The 18,871-nt window shown below is 45.9% G+C and overlaps 1 protein-coding gene across 4 annotated transcripts in view; it reads right to left on the bottom strand.

Annotated features, from left to right (window-relative positions):
* Window positions 1-250: 250 nt before the first annotated feature.
* TAF4 (TATA-box binding protein associated factor 4) overlaps window positions 251-18,871 on the bottom strand; it is a 241,635-nt gene continuing 223,014 nt past the window's right edge. For all 4 annotated transcript variants that reach the window (XM_086932869.1, XM_086932872.1, XM_086932870.1 and 1 more), the window contains 3 exons: window positions 17,168-17,224; window positions 16,954-17,073; window positions 251-1,815 (listed from right to left, as the gene is read on the bottom strand). In XM_086932869.1, the coding sequence (XP_086788995.1) occupies window positions 1,648-1,815; window positions 16,954-17,073; window positions 17,168-17,224 (345 nt within the window). In that variant the 3' untranslated portion in view covers window positions 251-1,647. The remainder of the gene's footprint in view (window positions 1,816-16,953; window positions 17,074-17,167; window positions 17,225-18,871) is intronic.

The following is an 18,871-nucleotide window of genomic DNA, read 5'->3' as shown; positions in this document are numbered from 1 at the left end:
AAATAAAAAAAAATCATAAGCAAGTGTGTTTTGAGCGGCTGTTCTACTTGAGCAAAATTGCAAAAAGCGTAAATTTCCACATAGGAAGGAGTTTAAACTATCTTTCAAGAGATTAAAGTTTTTAAAGTTCTTTTAATTAATGTGGGATCATGAACAGCGTTTATTTCTTAATACCTCAAACTGACCTAGTACGCAAATAGAAAGATACCAGGCTTAACCAGTGCGCCGAAAACAGGGGCCAAACCACAGTACAGATAAATTTGTTTTTAATAAAGGAGTTAATTTTTTCTTTCAATCCTATATAAAACAATAGCAATTAAAAACTTCATTTTTTAAAGTAAAATATTTACATATAAACAAGTAACTGTGCAAAATTTACATGAAAAAATGGTAAGACAGGATTTCCTAAAAGACAAATAAAAGGTGTAACAGTTTGTCAGGTGTTGATAAAAATACTGATCAGCCTTTAGTTTACACGCCAGATAATTCAGTTCTAACATGAGAGTCCACGCGAGAAAAAGCCAAATATTTACAGTCATAAAAGTACTATCAATAGACAATTTAATACATTAACCTCTGAAAATATAAAGAACCAATTAGTATATTTTGCAATAAAAAAATAGGTAGAAAGAAGGGACTTTTTAAAAGTCGGCCCACAGCTTGCATACAGTCTTAGCAAAATAATTATGGTTTTACAGAGCAATTTGTTATGTGCCAAAAATGTATGTACAATTACGGACGAAAAACCACCAACCATTTTTTCAACACTTGATTTACATACACTTGAGATACTTCTCAGATGAATCCTCTCAAACTTTGATTTCATATCTATGCTCCCATTTCAGCTAAAATACACAGTGCAAGTAAAATATATTTATGCTGAAAAGATTTTTCACTTTACTTTTAGACTTTACAGCTTTACAAACTGTAGTGAATTAAAATTCTGCTGTTCTTCCTGCTTTATTTTATATATGTATTTATATATATATATATATAATTTTTCCTTACAGACGCCAACAGCAAATTCAGAAGTGGGCCTCCTGCATGGAATTTCTGGGTGAAAGTGAATTAAAAATATTAAATTAAAAAAGGCGATGTGGCAAAAAGTGTTTTGTCACTCAAGAGCTTGAACAAGGGTGGGAGGGAAGAGATATAAATAGGGCAGGGATCAGTTTATTTTTGCCAACTGAAAGCAACAAAAAAAAAAAACTATGAAAAGAAATGAGGTCATGTGCTGTAGACAAACTTATGTAATAAGTTTTGTTAAAATTTAACTAAAATGCACAATTATGGATGCAACTGCTACAGTTCTGACCGAGGGTGACAGATTTGCCGAAAGATCCTTCTCAGTCTATATATGGCTTGTTTGGCTAGAAGGCCACTCAAGAGATGAGTATAGATTCAACTGTCCTTTAATATCCACAGGCCTCTATCGAGTTCCGTCGCCGGTACAGAAATGTACTGTCTCTCTTCACGTTAAAGATTTTTGTTTATAAACCGGAATATAAAACTGTTCCGTGTAAAGAGGTTCAGGATTCTTTTCATTGACGAAATCCCATCTGCGCATTATAAAAAGGCAAAATCTGCAAAGGTAGAAAACAACGTCCTCAGGCGTATCCATCAAAAATGCCTTCATCTTTCCCATTTCTATTTGAGGAATGCTTTGTAAAGCAACAGTGAATGGCTTGTCTCACGCTCGTTCTCCAAGCAAAATATAAGGTCCCTGAGGTTAACTCGCGTTATCCTTTGTCTTGTGAATTGTCTGCTATTTCCCGAACTAGAACTCGTCGAAGCCGTCGTACTTGTGTTGGATACCTGCAGCAAGAGGAAAAGTGGAATGTTAGTAGGTTTCAATGAAATCAGACTACACACTTGTTATGTAGCAGTTGGTTGACCATATCAATCACGCCATTGATTCTTCTGTGCTGTGCTTCCTCTGGAGGAAATGATCCACAGCTACTCCAAAGAAGAATTTTTGGTAGCATTCTTTAGTGGCGAGACCTTAATTATGGGTTAACATTCATTTAAATATTTCAAATACGAATACACACATTCGACTGAAGTATTGGCGAAGACAAAGGTGGTATATTTCAAAGAATTTTCAAAACAAATGTCAACAGATGTTACAAGATTTCAGGTTTCCATCATTGGGACAGTGGTATAATAAAAAATATAATCAAAATTTGTTGTCGTAGCACAGACATTAATCTATTCCGCTGTAGACTAATCTTTCATAAAATATCTGACTATAAAAAATGAAATTATCTCAATTAATCTAGAATGCGTATAAAGTAGACGCCTTCAATGCACTGGGGTAGTTCCCAAAATGGAAAAGACACCCCGCCAACTAACAGAGAAGCTCAACTAACAGTCTTTAAGGTCAAATAAGAAAAGTCTAGTCTCTTTGAGGCTATGCCGGTCTACAGACAGGTTGTGTGAAACACAATGCTCCTGTCTCAGTTATGTGCCTGCACTGGTACACTTCCAAGACAGGTGAATATGTTAGGCTAACATATTTTAATACGTTTAAAACATGGCTTTTAAAATGCACTCAAAATATACACAAAAGGTATCTTTCTTTTAATATATTTCCTTACATGATTGCTGTCCACATCAAGAAACTTTACTAAAGCATTCAAATTAAGGCTCAACCATTTGGTGTTCATTAGCAATTGATGCTTAATACCATCCTGTGGTCCTATGAGAATTCTGTAAAAACAATTAGTTTATGGGGGAAAGTACCCACTGCTGCATACTATAAAGCTACTGCAAGTCACTGAGGAATTGTACGGTTATGGAACTCAGGCATGACTCCCTTTAATACTGGTCACACCTGTCAAAATTTCCACAAACAGCTTTTAGCTCTTTCATATAAGAGAGATAGTATGGTTGCAGACGAATAAGTTACTTACCTTGGTAACGCCTTATGTGGTAAAGACTAGATCTAGCCACAGAATCCTAACCTTACAATTATCCCCAGGTGCCAGACTGGATCTGGAAATTCTTCTACATCAGTACCTCTGGGCACCGGTAGAAGGCATCGAGCGACCCCGTAACTACTTAGTCAACCGGATGGGACGTCGTCAGAGTACATATAAGCCCTAACCTGACACACTAGCATCAGTTTCTTCCATGACAACTTTCCATTGCTTACACGCTGAGCCACATATAGAAACTGCCATGGAAACAGTATGCCCAAAAAATAAACCTATTTTTGAAAGATGCTTACCTTAATTATCAGTGGCTATTTGGTTTGTGTAGGAAATGGGACCCCTGGCCGGCTAGGACTTGCACCCCAGCCAGTCAGAGACCGCCACTCCTATGTAAAGTCGACCCCCTGCTCACCCATCTAGGTAACGCGGCGCGAGAAGCCAGGCCTATCTCGGAGGACATGTGTGAAGCATTTGCGCACGCACCCACCAACAACAACATCCCGGGCCTCCCACAAAAGGAACTCAACACCAAGTATATATGAAAATAGTCTTTGTATTAAGAAGGACACCTAGGAACATACACTTTACAATGGGCTCGAGGCACGGCAGGGGTTACAAGGGAAAAGGTACAGGGCAGGGCCAAGGGGCCACTGCCAGGAAGGTGCACATGATGGAGTTGGCATTTAGAACATATAACAACTGGGAGCTTCCTCGGACTAGGACTAGAACACATAATCACCAGGAGCTTAGCATTAGAATACGTCACGCCCCGGGGTCTCATAGGATTAGCGATAGAACTCACTCTAACCAGTATAGACATACATGAGGCAAGGTTATACACAAGGGATGGCAAGGTACATAACACAACAGAGGCCCCCATCAGCAGGGCAACACGTAATAATTCTCAGCATCACTTTGATGTTAGTCAGTAGCACCCCCTAGGCCAGATGGCCTTCCTGGGGCAAGGGCGCCTTAGAGTCTCGATGTTCAGAATGGGCTGCAAAGGGGCCCGGGGCAAACCTAAACGTGGCAGCGGCCCACGAAGTGCTGGGCCGCTGAGGGGCTTGGACATAGCCCTGCAGGCTCGGGGGGACAGGGGGCAATGGGGGAGCCTCTCGCAGGCTCGGCAGGGTCAGGGACACGTGGTGGGGCCTCTCGGGTCCCAGGCAGGGTCAGGGACACGTGGTGGAGCCTCCTCGGGGCTCAGGGGCAAGGACACGTTGGAGCCTCCTCGGGGCTCGGGGGTCCGATGCAGCTGGAGCCTCCCGGGGCTCAGGGAATATCTGGGCGGAGCCTCGCGGGCTCGGAGGGCCAGGGACACGTGGTGGAGCCTCCTCAGGGCTCAGGGACCAAAAATGTAGAGGGAGCCTCTCGGGGCTCAGGGGGGCAAGGTATGGCCAGGCGGGGTCCCCCTCGGGGGACCCGGCATTACTGGGGGGCCCGCGGGCCTCTAAGTACATGTCTGCACACGCGGGAGGGGAGGGGCGGCCACCGGCAATGTGGCCCGATGCCCCGCCTCCCCTCCTGCATCACTCACCGGTCGGCGAGCGCGCCGGTCTCTCTCGCTCTCCGGGGCGCCCTCTCGCTCCTGGGGGGCCCCGGGGGGGGGGGAAGTAGCAGTCGTCTTGGGGGACGCAGGGGCGCGGAGTAGGCTCCCGCCGCTCCCTGCATGCTCGTCTCTCGGTATCTCCAGCTCCCCGGGCCGCCGGCCAATCAGAGCGCGGCCCGGGGAAACGTCATCGGGCCAGCCGCCAATCCGAGCGCGGCCCGGGGGCGGGCTTCACGCGGGGTCCCGGCTGCGGCGGTGAACACAGGGGAAATTGACGAGGGCCCGGCTCCCTCGATAAGGCAGCCAGGAAGGAAATAAAGCGAGGTAGGCACTCGCTGGGGTTGTAGAGCCTCTGTAGCACGGGGCAGACGCCGGGTGGGCACCGGTCTTGTTTAATATAGCGCTCCCAGCGCGAGGGCATGAATGAAGCGCCCCCTAGGCGCTAGGCCAGCAGGAGAGCGCTCCCGAGCGCTAGGAGCATGGATGAAGCGCCCCAGGGCGCTAGGATCGCAGGGAAGCGCTCCCACGGGCTAGTGGCATGGAAAGCAGAATCCATAGGAAGTTCAGGGAGTCCGTAGTCCAGGAGCAGAGCAGGGCCCAGGGAGGCACGCCCTTCCCTGAGCCCAAGCAGCAGCACGAACCAGGCAGAGTCCCAAGCAGGAAGAAGAAGAGAGAGAGAAGAGGGCCCACCCTCCTTTTATACAGGAGCTTCCTTTGTCTCCAAAGGGGCAGGCAGGGAGAGAACCAGCCAGAACTGGTTATAAGGAATTTCATGTTACTGGCCAGGCCAGTGACACTGGACGCACCCCAGGGGGGTGGAGCCAGCCTGGTGGGGGGAGCCCCAGCCGGCTTCAGCCAATCATGCGCCAACACACCTACTGCACACACGCACCAAGGTCTAGAAGTGGCACTTCCCTTCTAGTCACACACATGCCGCATACATCATCTTGTAGCACTCAACCTCACGAGCGCACACATTCCAGACTCGACCCGGCACGCCCCACGCATCAGGAACTACCAGAGCCACATACATTCCCCATGCATTCCTATGGGAGGCAGGTCTCTCTCACCACAGACACACTCAGAAGGGGGATCTCCATTCCCAGGTCACATATAACAAGCGCAAATCTTCAGGGGCGGACCTGCCAGACGGGCCAAGTCCAACAGTTTGTCTTCCTTTTTCTCAGATTTTTTTTTATCACCAATGAAAGGCATGAGGGTGCATAGAACGGATATGGAAGAACAGGAGCAGCAGTTCACAGAATGAGGAGGAAGGGTGGGTCAGTAAGGAATCCGCGGCTAGATCTAGCCTCTAACAGAATATCACAGAGGTTTTCACTGAAGGGAAGCGCAGGCTCAGTTTTCATCTGGCTCTGCTGAAGCACTCCAAGTAGGGGATCAATGGTCACTTCAACTCTCCGCAAAAGCTGTTCAAATGCTGAAACAGGATGGAACATGGGGAAGAGTCAAGCCCATTAGCGTCACCAGGGTCAGAAACCCAATGAAACTCCGGAGAAGGATCATTCGTTTAAGCAGGCACTTCACCAAAATACCCTTGAGCCATGGAAAAAAACGCAGCGGGCTCCCCAAAAAGCGGAAGGAAGCCTGAAGAGAATCAGGGCCGTTACCGATGTCGACCGGCATGGAGAAGACGACACCTCAGTGAGAAGAGACGAAGTAGAGGCAATTTGTGTCATGAACGCCTGAGTCGGCACCTATGGTTCCAATATAGGTCTCACAGATGGGAACCCCAAAGCACTGTGCACTGGAGCCAAAAGAGTCGAGCATGGATTCTGAGGGCCCCGCAGACACCGAGGTAAGTCCCGTAGGCCTAGAGTCAGTCGAGGTCTCACCGACCTCCTTGGGGCCAAAAGGCGCACCAGAGGGAAGTTGAGAGCCAAAAATTGCATCATGGTTGAGATAGCGAGTCCCTCATTTGAGCCACAGTCACCTGGGTGCTGGGGAAAACCAGAAGGTGTGGGACAGACACCAGCTCCGACTCAGATATCGGAGTAAAAAGGAGGAGAGTCAGGGACACCGCACATACGCGGTAAAGTTTGGGAAGGCCACAATGACGACCGCATACAGTGTGACTTGTCAAGTGACAGCGAGACGAAGGACTCTGGGAGCTGGCCCTCAAGCAGTCTTTGGAGGAAGAAGACAACCGTGACTGCGAGGGGCTGTCAACCACTGTTTGGCTACCAGTGTCATGCAGTGGTCCTGCAGCGCCGACGACCGAAGCTGAAAACACGAGCCGCACCATTTGGAGTCAGGGTGGATGCCTAGACACCAAAAGCAAATGGCATGAGGGCTAGACATTCTAGACCCCATGACATCATAGATATCCAGAAAAAAACACACTGTCATCAACAAAGTCAAGAGAGACCAATGGCTAGAGGTACAGCACTCTGGGTCCGCGTGGAAGAACAGGAAGGAAGAAATTGATGTCGGGGGAGGGCTTATATGGACAATGACTACTTCACTTCCAGTGGACAATGACGTAACTGAGTCGCTTGACGCCCTCTACCGACGCACAGAGGTACTGCTGTAGAAACATTTCCAGATCCAGTCTGGCTTCTGGGGATAATTTTAAGGTAAGGAATCTGCGGCTAAATGTCTCTGTCAGGTAAAAAGAATACAAGGATAATCTGTAGTGCAAAACTAAACGCACTAAAAAGTAGTTAGCAAATAATTGCACAAACCTATTAGAATACGTTTAATGTCTTTCCTGTAATGAACTATGTGGGGGCAATGAGGGGGAAGAACACCATGTTACCATAAATCTTTGTTTTTTATAGTGGGTTTGCCTGCTTTTATATCCTATAATGTAAATATTCTAAATACAGTTATGTGAAAAAGAATGTACATCCTTTGACGAGTATATGGTTTTACGTACTGTTAAGTGACCCATTTTTGGGTGGTTACCCGATTTTTAAATTTTTTTTAGATTTGCCTGCTGGTAATCTTTCACGCCAACTCTGGGACAGTGCTATGCAGTGCCAGTGTATATCAGCTTAAAACCGGATTGGCACATTTAACTTTCAGATAGTGCCGTAGTATATGGTGCAGAAGTACACCCAGGGAATGAAAAGTTGAATGTCACTTGTTGACTGCAGCACTTATCGTGCATGTACTACAATGCCCGGTAGCAGCACAGGCGCATTAAAATTACCCTTTTGACAGGTAGAGAAGCCTGATTTGAACAATTAAACCTCTAAGTTACACCTTGCCGCCCACATGTTGGGGTGCATAATATTTAAGAGTGGAACACGTGTGACACTGGAAATGGCATCCTCCCCAGTTACAAGGTCCAAAACAACATTGTCACTGGTCAGGCTGTAGCTGGTACATAGGAAAAGACAAAGTAAAGACTATAAACATCAATCTATAACTTTTGACCTGTACAAGCTACAGATTCTATCCAAAGACTTATTTTTATATTTAATAAAAATCCAATCTAAAGGTAAAGACAGATCTTTATTAAATATAGCTTTATGCTGTCTAAAGCTGCCAGAAGGCAATTTAAATTAGCTCACCAGGAACTGTGCAGAATGTCCTTGGCTGGTATTAGGAATGAAAACTGCTCTTAGAGCGAAGACCTGTGCCTGCATTGAGGCAGTGTTTCCTTCCCCTGACAGGAGGACGAGTTGGAGTGGACCCAGGAACTTAATTAATTTCAAAGGGCCTGCCCTATTACAAGCAAACTTAAGATGACACTTTGAAAGCCCCAGCTTTTGTCCCCCCTAGTCAGGCTGTCACTAAACCAATTGGGAGGAACGCTATATCCCAAACAACTTTAGAGTGAACACAGAGGAGGCAAATGCTCATTACCCAGGCCACACCATAGGGTAGTAACACAGGCTTTGCTCAAAAGGGAGAAGAGTTCACCACCCTGGACTTTGAAGGTAAGGGACTCTGTGATTGTTTGCAGTAAGGTAAACCGAAACCTCTGAAATGGTGGCTAGGGTTGCGTTCACCCTGCCTTCCTCAGAACACTTTCTAGACCTGTGGAAGAACTTTTAGAGGAATGATTCTGCTGTCTGTGACCTGTGTCTGAAGGACTGAACCGACTTCCCCTTGCACCGAGAACCAAGTGAATTCTAAATGTCCGTGTGTGACCTACTGTGTGTTTACAGGGACACAAAAAGCTGCAAAATATTTTTTTCCTTACAATGCCCAGCTGACCAATTAAAACTGGAACTTGGACTGGACTATAGTATCTCAAGGTCTCCCACAGAGGTCTTGCGGGGCTTAGAATAGTGCTTCCGTAGTTGTTTGAGCAGCAAGAAAAGTTTGGAAAAATTTGGAACCTTTTCCTCCTGGGCTCCAGTGCCATGAGACATCCTGCAAAAGTATCCTATCACCTGTTCCATAACGTTGGATTCAATTTCAGATTCACCCCACGGAAAGGTTCCAGCATCTATGAAAATACAACAATGTTTCTTTCTGTGTTGGGACTTGGAAAGTGTTTCCAAGCAAAAATATCAAAAGCTCCAGAGCCTTAGTGGGACCAAACTGCTGCAGGTACCAGACCAGCAGTTCCAAAGCAGTGGCTACAATTTCAGATTTTTACTGAGGATAGGTAACTTTTTAGAAACATTTTATTAGGACTTTTAAACTGCTCCAATTTGGTGACTTTTAGACTTTCTTCGGGGCTAATCAAGTTGTATCCAATCATGGCTCCATCTCAGTTGCCCTCAAATTGAGCCTAGGTCCTGGTCTACCTCTTCCACAGACCATCACAGGCGCTTTGTGTTCACTTAGTGTCTGGTAGAGATATATTCCAGTTGTAGATTCCTCACCTTTAAAATTTCCCCCAGGCATCAGTCTGTATGTATGTATTTATTCTTTTTTTTTTTTTTTAAATCAGCAGTACCCCTGCGAATTGGTAGGCGATGTCAGTCGACTCTACGTCTATCGTGGTGCAAGCCGGAGATTACAGTCCAGGACCTACACAGATGCCGCCCGGGCACACCGACATCCGTTCTTAACACAACTTTTGCACGCCAGATGTGCAGAGCCATGAAAGACACTGACCTCTGCTGTGTCAAAACTAGGGCCCTTTAGGGGAGTCCCTATCCCTAGAAATCAGTTTGCAGATAAGGGAGGATGGGTGGGGCGGTAAGTTGACATTACCGAAGATAAGTAACTTATTTATCTGATAGAGACTCTAGTTGTAGATTCCTTAACTTTTGAATAGATACCCCAGCAATACCAACCCCAGAGGAGGGTCTGCGAACCAAGATTACATGAGGAACTCCTGGAGGACTGAACAGGCAAAGAACCCGTCTCTCCGGACTTGGCTGTCTAGGTAGCAGTATCTGTTAAACGTGTATAGGAATGTCCACGTTGCTGCCTGACAGATATCCAGGACTGAGACTCCGGGTGCTAACGCAGTCGTTGCCGCTGTTGCTCTACTAGAGTAAGCACATAACCCAACATGAGGTTCCTTCTTTCCCAACAGGCAGCACAATTTAATGCGGAGGACAACCCATTGAGAGATGGTCCTTTTCTGTACTGCCCAAATTGATCCAACACCCTAAGTCTTTGGTGCGATCAAGATAAAAAAACTACGCACGTTCTGGGTCCAGGCGGTGTAGTCTCTCCTCTTCCTTGGAGGGATAAAGTGGTGAATAAAAGGTGAGCTGAGTAATAGTTTGTCGCATATGAAAGGGTGTGTCCACTTTAGGGAGGAACAGAGCTTTTGTTCAAAGCACCACTTTATCCGGATGAACAGACATATACGGAGGCTTGGAAGACAGAGCCTGGAGCTCGCTAACTCTGCAAGTAGAGGTGATGGCAATGTGGAAAGCAGTCTCAAGTGTTAGAAGCCCGAAAGGGCAATTATGAAGAGGCTCGAAAAGAGCACACATAAGAAAAGTCAGAACCACATTTAAATCCCATTGGAGCATTACGATAGGAGACAGAGGAAACAAACAAGTAAGCCCCTTAAGAAACCTATTGACGGGTGATTTAAATAAAAATGGGGGATCTGGAAGTCTCAGGAAGGCAGAGGTAGCCGAATGCTACCTTTAAGGGTGCCCAAAGAAGAGCCCTGCTGGGCCAAAGAAAGTATGAACAACAGGACCTCTGAAAAAGGGACAGAAAGGGGATCAAAGACCTTTGCTTTGCACCATGCCACACGTGTTTTAGTGGAGGGACGCCTGGCTGCCAAGATGACATCACAGACTTCGGTGGAAGGTCAAAATGTCAACTGCGGCTGCGCAATCTCCAGGCAAGGAGGTGGAGAATGGACAGCTTCGGGTGAAAAACCATCCCCTGCTGCTGTGACAGAAGATACTCCCGAAGGCGCAGTCTGAACGGAGGGTCGATGGCTATGCTCAGAAGGTCGAAATACCAGACTCTTCTTGCCCAATCCAGAGCCACAAGAATCACTTGAGCCCAGTTGTGCTAAGCCACTGGGGCTCACAGTTGGGATCCTGGGCCCTTTTACTCCACTCGGAGGAGCACAGCGGTGCTCCCAGTCGCTGCTCACATTGAGGGCCAAGAGTTGGGATCCCAGGCCCCTCTGTGGCCTCGTGGGGGTGGTGATCCGATGTTGGGGTCCCAGGCATCTATATTGGAAATTCTGTCTGGGGTTCGGATCCAAGGCTGGAGCGTTTTCCTTAGACCTCCTGGCCTCTCAGGTGGCACACTTCGCAGGGAGCTGGCTCCACATGGCAGCCATTTTAATTTGTCGCCTCTGGTGCGTCCCTCTTGGTGCAGAAGTTCAGATCTTTCTCAAACTAGTCCTTAGGGGGCATACAGGGACCAGCTTCACTGGTCGGGAACCACCAGTTGTGGGGTCAACTGTAGGCAGAGTCCTTAGCCCAGCTGGACAACGGAGGGTTCCTGCTTTCAGCTGTCTATGGCTGCTGCCTCCAGTACCAGTGTTCAGCTCCAACAAAAAGCACTCTCTCCCTCTTGTGCAAAACTTTTTAACTGGGGGCAAAATGTTCTAGAAGCCAAACACCCCTGGCCAGTCCTAGGGTGCCACATCACTTCTCCATTCCTGTCCCAACCCTCTAGCACATCATGCTGGCACAATTCAAGATGGCGTCTTCCAGGAACACTGGTCACATCTCCTCTGGGGGTCTCAGCTCCACCCCTGGCTGGCATCACTGCCAGGGACTTCTCATCAAAGCTTTAAAGGAGAGCCACTTCCTGTGGTGGCTATAGAGATACGGGCTCCTTCCTTTGTTCAGTGGCCCTGGTCTGGCCCATCCCTGGTACAGGGTGACAGCTAACGGATTGATGCAGATTCTTTTCCCCACCCATCCATACTCTGGCTCTGACTGAAGCACTGGTAACTGTCTCCCTTTCTGTGGGGAGGCCTTTATTCCTGCTACTGGGGATTAATGTAAATAAGGTGGGTCAGCAGGGTGAACAAAGGCCTGGGCTCTGATCCCGAGCTAAGCCAGAGAAATAGGACAATTGTAGATGACCCATAAGTTGTACAGATTTCTTATTGGAGCTCTCAGATCTGATCTTAATGGACATGTTTCGCTCCATTTTGAGATGTCACTGGACTTTGCAGGCTAAAGGGAAGCAAAACTGCACTCTAAGGCAGATTTCCCTCTATGTGTATAATAAAGTGTCACTGCAGAAAAGACAGTAAACCACAGTGACCTTACCTATGAGTGTACATTGATATTATAAGGTCTACCTTAGGTCAGTATCCAATCCTACAGAGTCCCCTCTGCACCAGGCTAAGTGTGCTCAGATACAGGGATGCGCACAACTCAAGTCTTCAACGTGCACCCCTCACACATGAGCACAATTGCTCAAGTTTAATCAGCCAATTGCCCCTCATCCTAGCATTATCTTAAAATGCAGTCAATGGCGCTAAACGCTTGGAGTCCTTTTAGCGCATATTTACCATGGATGACTCACCAGTTGAAAGGCTTACTCACAGAAAAGAAAAAAAAAGAACCAGGTAATTTAACATTGAAAAATCTGGGTGGAGTAAACGGGCAGAACCCATTTTGTTACACCACCATTATACTAATTTGCTCCATCAGCCACATTACAAGAATTTGGTGGCAAACTGTCTGGTATTCAAGACAAAATCAGCAACCCAATCTGGAAGACAGAAGGATTCTAGATTGCACCGTCAATCTCAGTGTAGTATGGCACAGAGTCTGTGGACTGGGGTGGACAACCTGCCATCTTGTTTTAAGAGCAGGTGTGCTCTGTGTAGGGGTAATCGAATGCCAAAACTGGGGCAATCCAAAACCACCCGAATCAATAGCAAGGGGTCCTCCTGCAGTTTTCCTACAACTTTAAACAGAAGCAGAATCAGCAGAAATGCATACAGCAGGCTCATAGACCAACCAATCCTAAAGGTATCCCCCAGGGAACCATTGGAGGGGAAGTGACAGTCTCAAAACTGAGGATACTACTGATTCAAGGCTGTGGTGAAGAGATCTATGAATAGAAACTCTAATCTGAAGAAGATAAACTCTGCCCCATCAGGATGACTGAGAGCATCCACTCTCACAATGAGGGAACATGTGTAGTGGAGAAGTGTGGCTCAATGGTTAGAGCGGCAGACCCTGATGCAGAGGTCTAGCCCGGGACCAGGGTTCAATTCCCCGCCTTGGCGGGTCTTGGGCTCAAAATTCCACAGACCTGATAATTCTCGCCTCGGTGCCTATTCCAATCATGGAGTCCCACTCTGCAACCCTGGGCAATAGCTTGCTTAATCTCCACAACGGCCCCCACAACGCTAAGGATGCCTGGCCTCCACCTTGGGGGTGCCCAGGAGTGGACGCCTCACAGGGAAAGCCAGGATGGGTTCCACAGCGGGATTCGTACAAGCGCCTTGAGACCCTTGCGGGTGAGTAGTGCGCTATACAAGTATCAATTTACATTTTACATTTTTAATGGGGTCCGCCATTGGCAAGATTCCCAGTCAATCGACAGGCAAATCGCCTCCTAACATATGGTTGAAAAACCCACACTGCTTTGGTTTTTGATATAATGGACGGTGGTGATTTGTCTGATGGACTCTGGAGGTTACCCCCCGAGATGAAAATGAAAAAGAACTTTGGGGCAAGAAAGACCACACGCAATTGATGCACATTTATGTGCAGTCACTGCTCTGACCCCAGACAAAGGCCTTGTTTATCCTGCTCCGAGCACCACAGCCCAGCGAGTCATCAAAGAACAAAATAAAATATTGGAGGAGTACAGCCATTAGTGCACATTTTGATGCACCAACTGAAAGATCCGCACCAGAGTTAAGAAATTTTCTTGGTGAAGCAGCCAGTGCTGCTTTAGACACCACAAGAAGGATGCAAAAGGTGGTAGACACAAGAACTGAAGAACTAGGATTAATACTCTAGTCAGGCGCATTGGAACTATCCCAAATATATCTGTTATCCATGGAGGTGAAGGAAAGGCCTTCATTATGCCGAGCTCCATCCTGTGTGGGAGTGGCGTGAGACTACTGGATGGTAAAGCCCAGCCTGTGCAGAGGGAGTCATCTCCGGGAGATGGTCCTGGACCACCACCTAAGGACTCCTCCTTCACTAAGCAGTTGTTCAAGAAAAGGAATACATGGACACCTGACCGCCACTGTGACAGTGCCATGATTGCCCGCACATTTGTAATGACGTATGGCACTGCTGTCAATATGAATGGGAGAAACGCTAAGTGAAACTGCTGAGAACCCCACCATGAACCACAAGCGCCTGTAGGTAAGGGGGTAACAGAAGATTACAGTTTGCCTCCTGGAAGTCTAGGGATACCATAGGATTACTCGGACTCCAGGGAAGACAGGATGTGGCTCAGAGAAAGAACCTTACATTTGTCCTGCCAAATGAATAGGTACATAAGACGCAATTATGAGAGGCCTCAAACCCCCATCCCTCTTAAAGACCAAGAACTAAATATAGCAAAACCCAGTTCCTCTTTACCAGAGGCACCACTTCTATGGCTCCACTACGAATGAGGCATGAGTCAGCAATTATACTCTGAAGGAGCCTGGGAAAGGGAGGATGGGAAAGGGAGGACGTAGGTCCCGGCTGATTAGATGGATGACTCAATTGGCTGTCGTGATTTCCTACCAGCGGGGGGCAAAATAGGAGACCCTCTTTCCTATCAGAAGGTGATGTTGATGCGGGAGAAATGAGAAGGGTTTGGAAACAGCAGAGCCCCTGGAAGATGTCCTGGACTACATTTGCTGCTAGTGATTACCCATAGAAAGACCATGAACGGAGCGATATAGCTGTTCTGGCATTTGAACGGGCTGAAACTGCAGCCACTGCAGATATTGCACGACCCTGCAATAACCACAAAACTTCCAATACTGTTGGCAATATTGTCGTGCAGGAAAGACCAGGCATAAGACATGTGCAATAGACCAGCTGTTCTTAAAGTGGTCCAAGGAAAAACTGGCAATCTCACAAAGGAGCATTACCTGGACATCTACAGAAAATCTAAAGGAAAGCACCAGGCATGCAGACACTGTACCCATACCCACTTCATAACATCCTCCAAGTCAAGGCCACACTTTAGAATCTGTTTCGACACATCCATCCCTCACCCTCTCAAATTTTCAAGCAGGCCGATTACTGAGTTTCACCAATTCCCAGAAGGCATGCAAGTATGAGCCTATATGCTGTGTGGCATTAGCCATATGGTGGCCCCCATTGGCCGAGGCAATAACATGGTGACCTACAGTGTCACGTTTCTTGCATTACCCGTCTGTTGGAGCCAAAGGAAGAAGAGTGGGATTTCGCTTAGATGACAGTGTTTCAAACACCAAACATTCTGGTGATTGGTGGGAGAAAAATAAAGCAGAGGTCTCCATGGGACAGGTCTATGGCTAAGTAATCTGTGCTGCTGGGACTCAAAAGTTTCTCTGAAGCAGCCATGATGGGATCCAGGAGTGCCTTATTAAGTGGAAACAAGGGCTCCATCACTGCCATGGATGTTTGTGTCAGAATGATAGATTTTACTACTTCAGCAGATGGAGTCAATCCTTAGGCTTTTTGCTAATAACTGTTGCAAAATACAAAACCCTCTAAAGCAGGACCTAACAAGAAGTAAATGTCACTGTCTGGTGAAGTATCCAACCACTGGCATTTTGCAAATCCAAGTAGAGATCTGTATTGTAAAGAGGCAGAAGGTGACCAGCTTCTGAGTAACCAATCTACTTCTGGCCATAGTCCTTGCGTTCCAAAGCTAAAGTATATAAACCGGAACGAAAAATCCCCAAGTGGGTGAAAATCTAGACTCAAGGGAGATTTTCATAGTATAGATCTGTCTATAGTCTGTCCTGACCACCTCCTTCACCACATGTATGATACTTTCACCTACAAAATTTTGGCTGGCACCAGAGTCTGATGGCTTAGACTTTACCATAGATGCCAGGGTAAAAGCCTATTAATGTTCAACATCAGGTGTATGGGTCAGAGTCACTATAGTTGCCAATGCTGTTGGAACAGATGACCACCCAACCCCTTGGGGAGTACCCCAGAGAAATGCAGAGTAGTCTTGAACAGATTCAGCACTGTTAGCCAAAAGGCCACTTTTTGCAGCGTATCCCAAAGTCTTTTGTACAAGAAAGCTCTGTAGTTGAGGCATAAAGATATTAAATCATTTCAATATAAACTGATAATCAACACAGGATCCCCACGACACAGTGTACTGCGGGCCCCAGATGTGAGATTGAAAAAATCGACCATTCTGCCTATTTGTTTTTTTTTTTAAACTGGAGTCTCTATATGAGATTTTATGGCAGCAATATGTACCATAAATTCCCTTTATGCAGGTTAGAAACAAATGATTGCTCTAACCACGACAGAGGGAAAATATAGATATGCAGGTAGGTACCTGATGGAGAAATGGTTACTATGTTTTCACTGGGCCTCTGGAGCTTTATGCTGTAAATTAACACCTCTGTTTAGGGACCGACTCGTACGGATAGGTGGTGGTCCCAAGGCATCTAGCCTTGGAAAAAGATGTTTGCCCAACATAAATCATGCAGGTGTTTCAGAGCCATTTACTGCAAGCCGGACGACACATATCCAGCTAAAAACCTTTGGTGGCAGCTGGCGATCACCAGGAGAAAAAAAGATGATGGTGGCACATGTCAACTCTTGCTATAATTATAACACTAGCCGAGTATCTCAGCATATATTTAGAATGCCAAACTGGGGTGGTGTGGAGTGCAAAAAGACGATGGATTTAGGCCCAGATCTCTGTACTGGGCTGAATGTAGGACATTGTTCTGCATTCTGTCCATCAACTGTGGTTTTTGCATTAAACATTGGTTTTCTGGCACCTTGGCCGCTATACAAATTAAAGGAATACAAAGGGAGTAAACATCTCTATACATAAACTAAATAGGAGGATTTCCAACAAAGTAAGATATAAAAAGGCAATCACCCAACAGTAAGGTAATTTGGACAGCAAAGAAAATTTCACTGCAACATGAAAAACATGGACTGAAGACAACCATACCTCTGTTCCAGTACCAGGTCCCGGAGAGTCCATTTTCCGTTTCTTTCTGGGACCGATGGCTGCTAACGCTGTTAAGTTGGCATCTCGCTGTCGCATCTGTGCTAGTTCCTGCTGCTGCATCTGTGGGGTCGAGGTGTAGAAGCAACAATCAATACCAAAGTGCTTGCGAAACAATGATCACAACTAAAGGAGAAGCTATAACAAAACCCCATACCTCCTTGGCTTTCTGTTTCAGTCGAAGCTGCTCAGGATCCTCCTGTCGCGATCGAGACTGTAGACAGAAAACACTAATTTAGGATTTGAAAGGAGGTTAGAAGAAATGCATTTCATCTTGAGTATATTTAATTAAGAGAAGAATTTAACTACAAATATTCTTTACAAACAAACAGTATAAAAAACAAAATCAGTCTACACAATGACACACGTAGCTGGATCCTTATTGGGAACAAAGCATAAACAAGAGGTTAGAATACCAGAAACAAAGGGGAAAACCAACTATGCATTCATGTGAGAAACGTTTTCTTGTTCACTTATTCGTATAGTTAAGGAAAAAAGGAAGGATACTGCTAACAGTTCACTGTGTTCAAACATTCAAAGTAATTAAACTTTAAAGAACAAAAAAAACATAGCTTTATAAACTGAATGAACTATTGAATTAACTTTTTACAGTGTACCGGATTAAGCACATATTGCATATGCTTCATGGTAAGAAAGAGGGGTATCTAAATCCTATTTCTTTCATCCCTGCTATATTTCAGACAGAAGAGTTTCCTACCAAACTCACAAAAAGAAGTTTTGAAATTGTGCTATTACTTTGATTTCTGAAGATTCTTTTATGCTTACAGTAACCTAGGAAGGTTGAGAATGGGCACGTTTCACATAAACACTTATACCTGCGACAAAGGACCGACTTCTGAACCCAAGTCCCATCACCATCAAATCAGAATTGATTATTTAACTCTGTAAGTCCTAAACTTTAAACTGCTTTCTACTATTGGTGAGTAGGCATACCTGGATTCTAGTGCCGTCTAAACTCAACCCATCTTCAATTCTTGTTTTTACTTTCAAGTCCTGCAACAGAATTATCTTGGCCGATGGCAAAGAATAGTAGCACACAAACCTGACAGTTCCTCATTTTAGTGCAAATCTGGCAGATGCCAAACTACACCTGGTTAAACATTCTTCAACCGCAGTGCATATGGTTGGCATTAAACAACAGTACCCTGCCTGTACCCTTCCAGTTCCTTGGTGGCTTTCTGCAACAAGAGAATCTTGGACTGAAAGTTCACCACTGCAGGAGATCTTACATCCTAAACACAAACATTTAGGGATATCACCATCATCACTACTTGCGAACCAGAGGACTTTTTTTTTGGTGGGGGGTATCAGAGCGAGGAGTAGGTCATGTGAGAAAGGAATGAGATGGTCACTGGATTTCTGGACAGATTGTCCAGAGATTTTCAGCTGAATGCCTCAGAATGTAGCTTTTTCTAGACCTCTTGAACCTGTTTAAGGTTTGATGCTCTGAGCTGGCATCAGGAGAAAGATGAGCCAAAACCTACAAAGGATAGATGTATTCAGATTTCTTCAGGAGCACCAGTGTCTCAATGGATAAATCCCTGTGGAATTTTCCTAACTCCAAGACGTTTTGCCAGAAACATGGCAACTCTAGGCTCCTGGGTACAGTCTAAAGTCGATGTCTGGATTAGCTAAGTGACGGAAGAAGCGGGCTTCAGCCACACATCTATAGGAGTCTTCTTTATGCCTGATGGTCATGCTTGTGTGCCTTAGAACCACTCCACAAGATGCTTAAGGGCAGGAGTTTGCAGGTAAAAAGGCTGCAGCGAAACGGACGGGTAATGGTAGTATTGTGACAGGATATTCGTTTTGCCAGTATCACTGTGCCCTCAATAAATTA

The sequence above is a fragment of the Lissotriton vulgaris genome, chromosome 7 (genome assembly GCF_964263255.1).
Source record: "Lissotriton vulgaris chromosome 7, aLisVul1.2, whole genome shotgun sequence".
Classification (NCBI taxonomy): domain Eukaryota; kingdom Metazoa; phylum Chordata; class Amphibia; order Caudata; family Salamandridae; genus Lissotriton; species Lissotriton vulgaris.
This window is presented reverse-complemented; position numbering and strand designations above follow the sequence as displayed.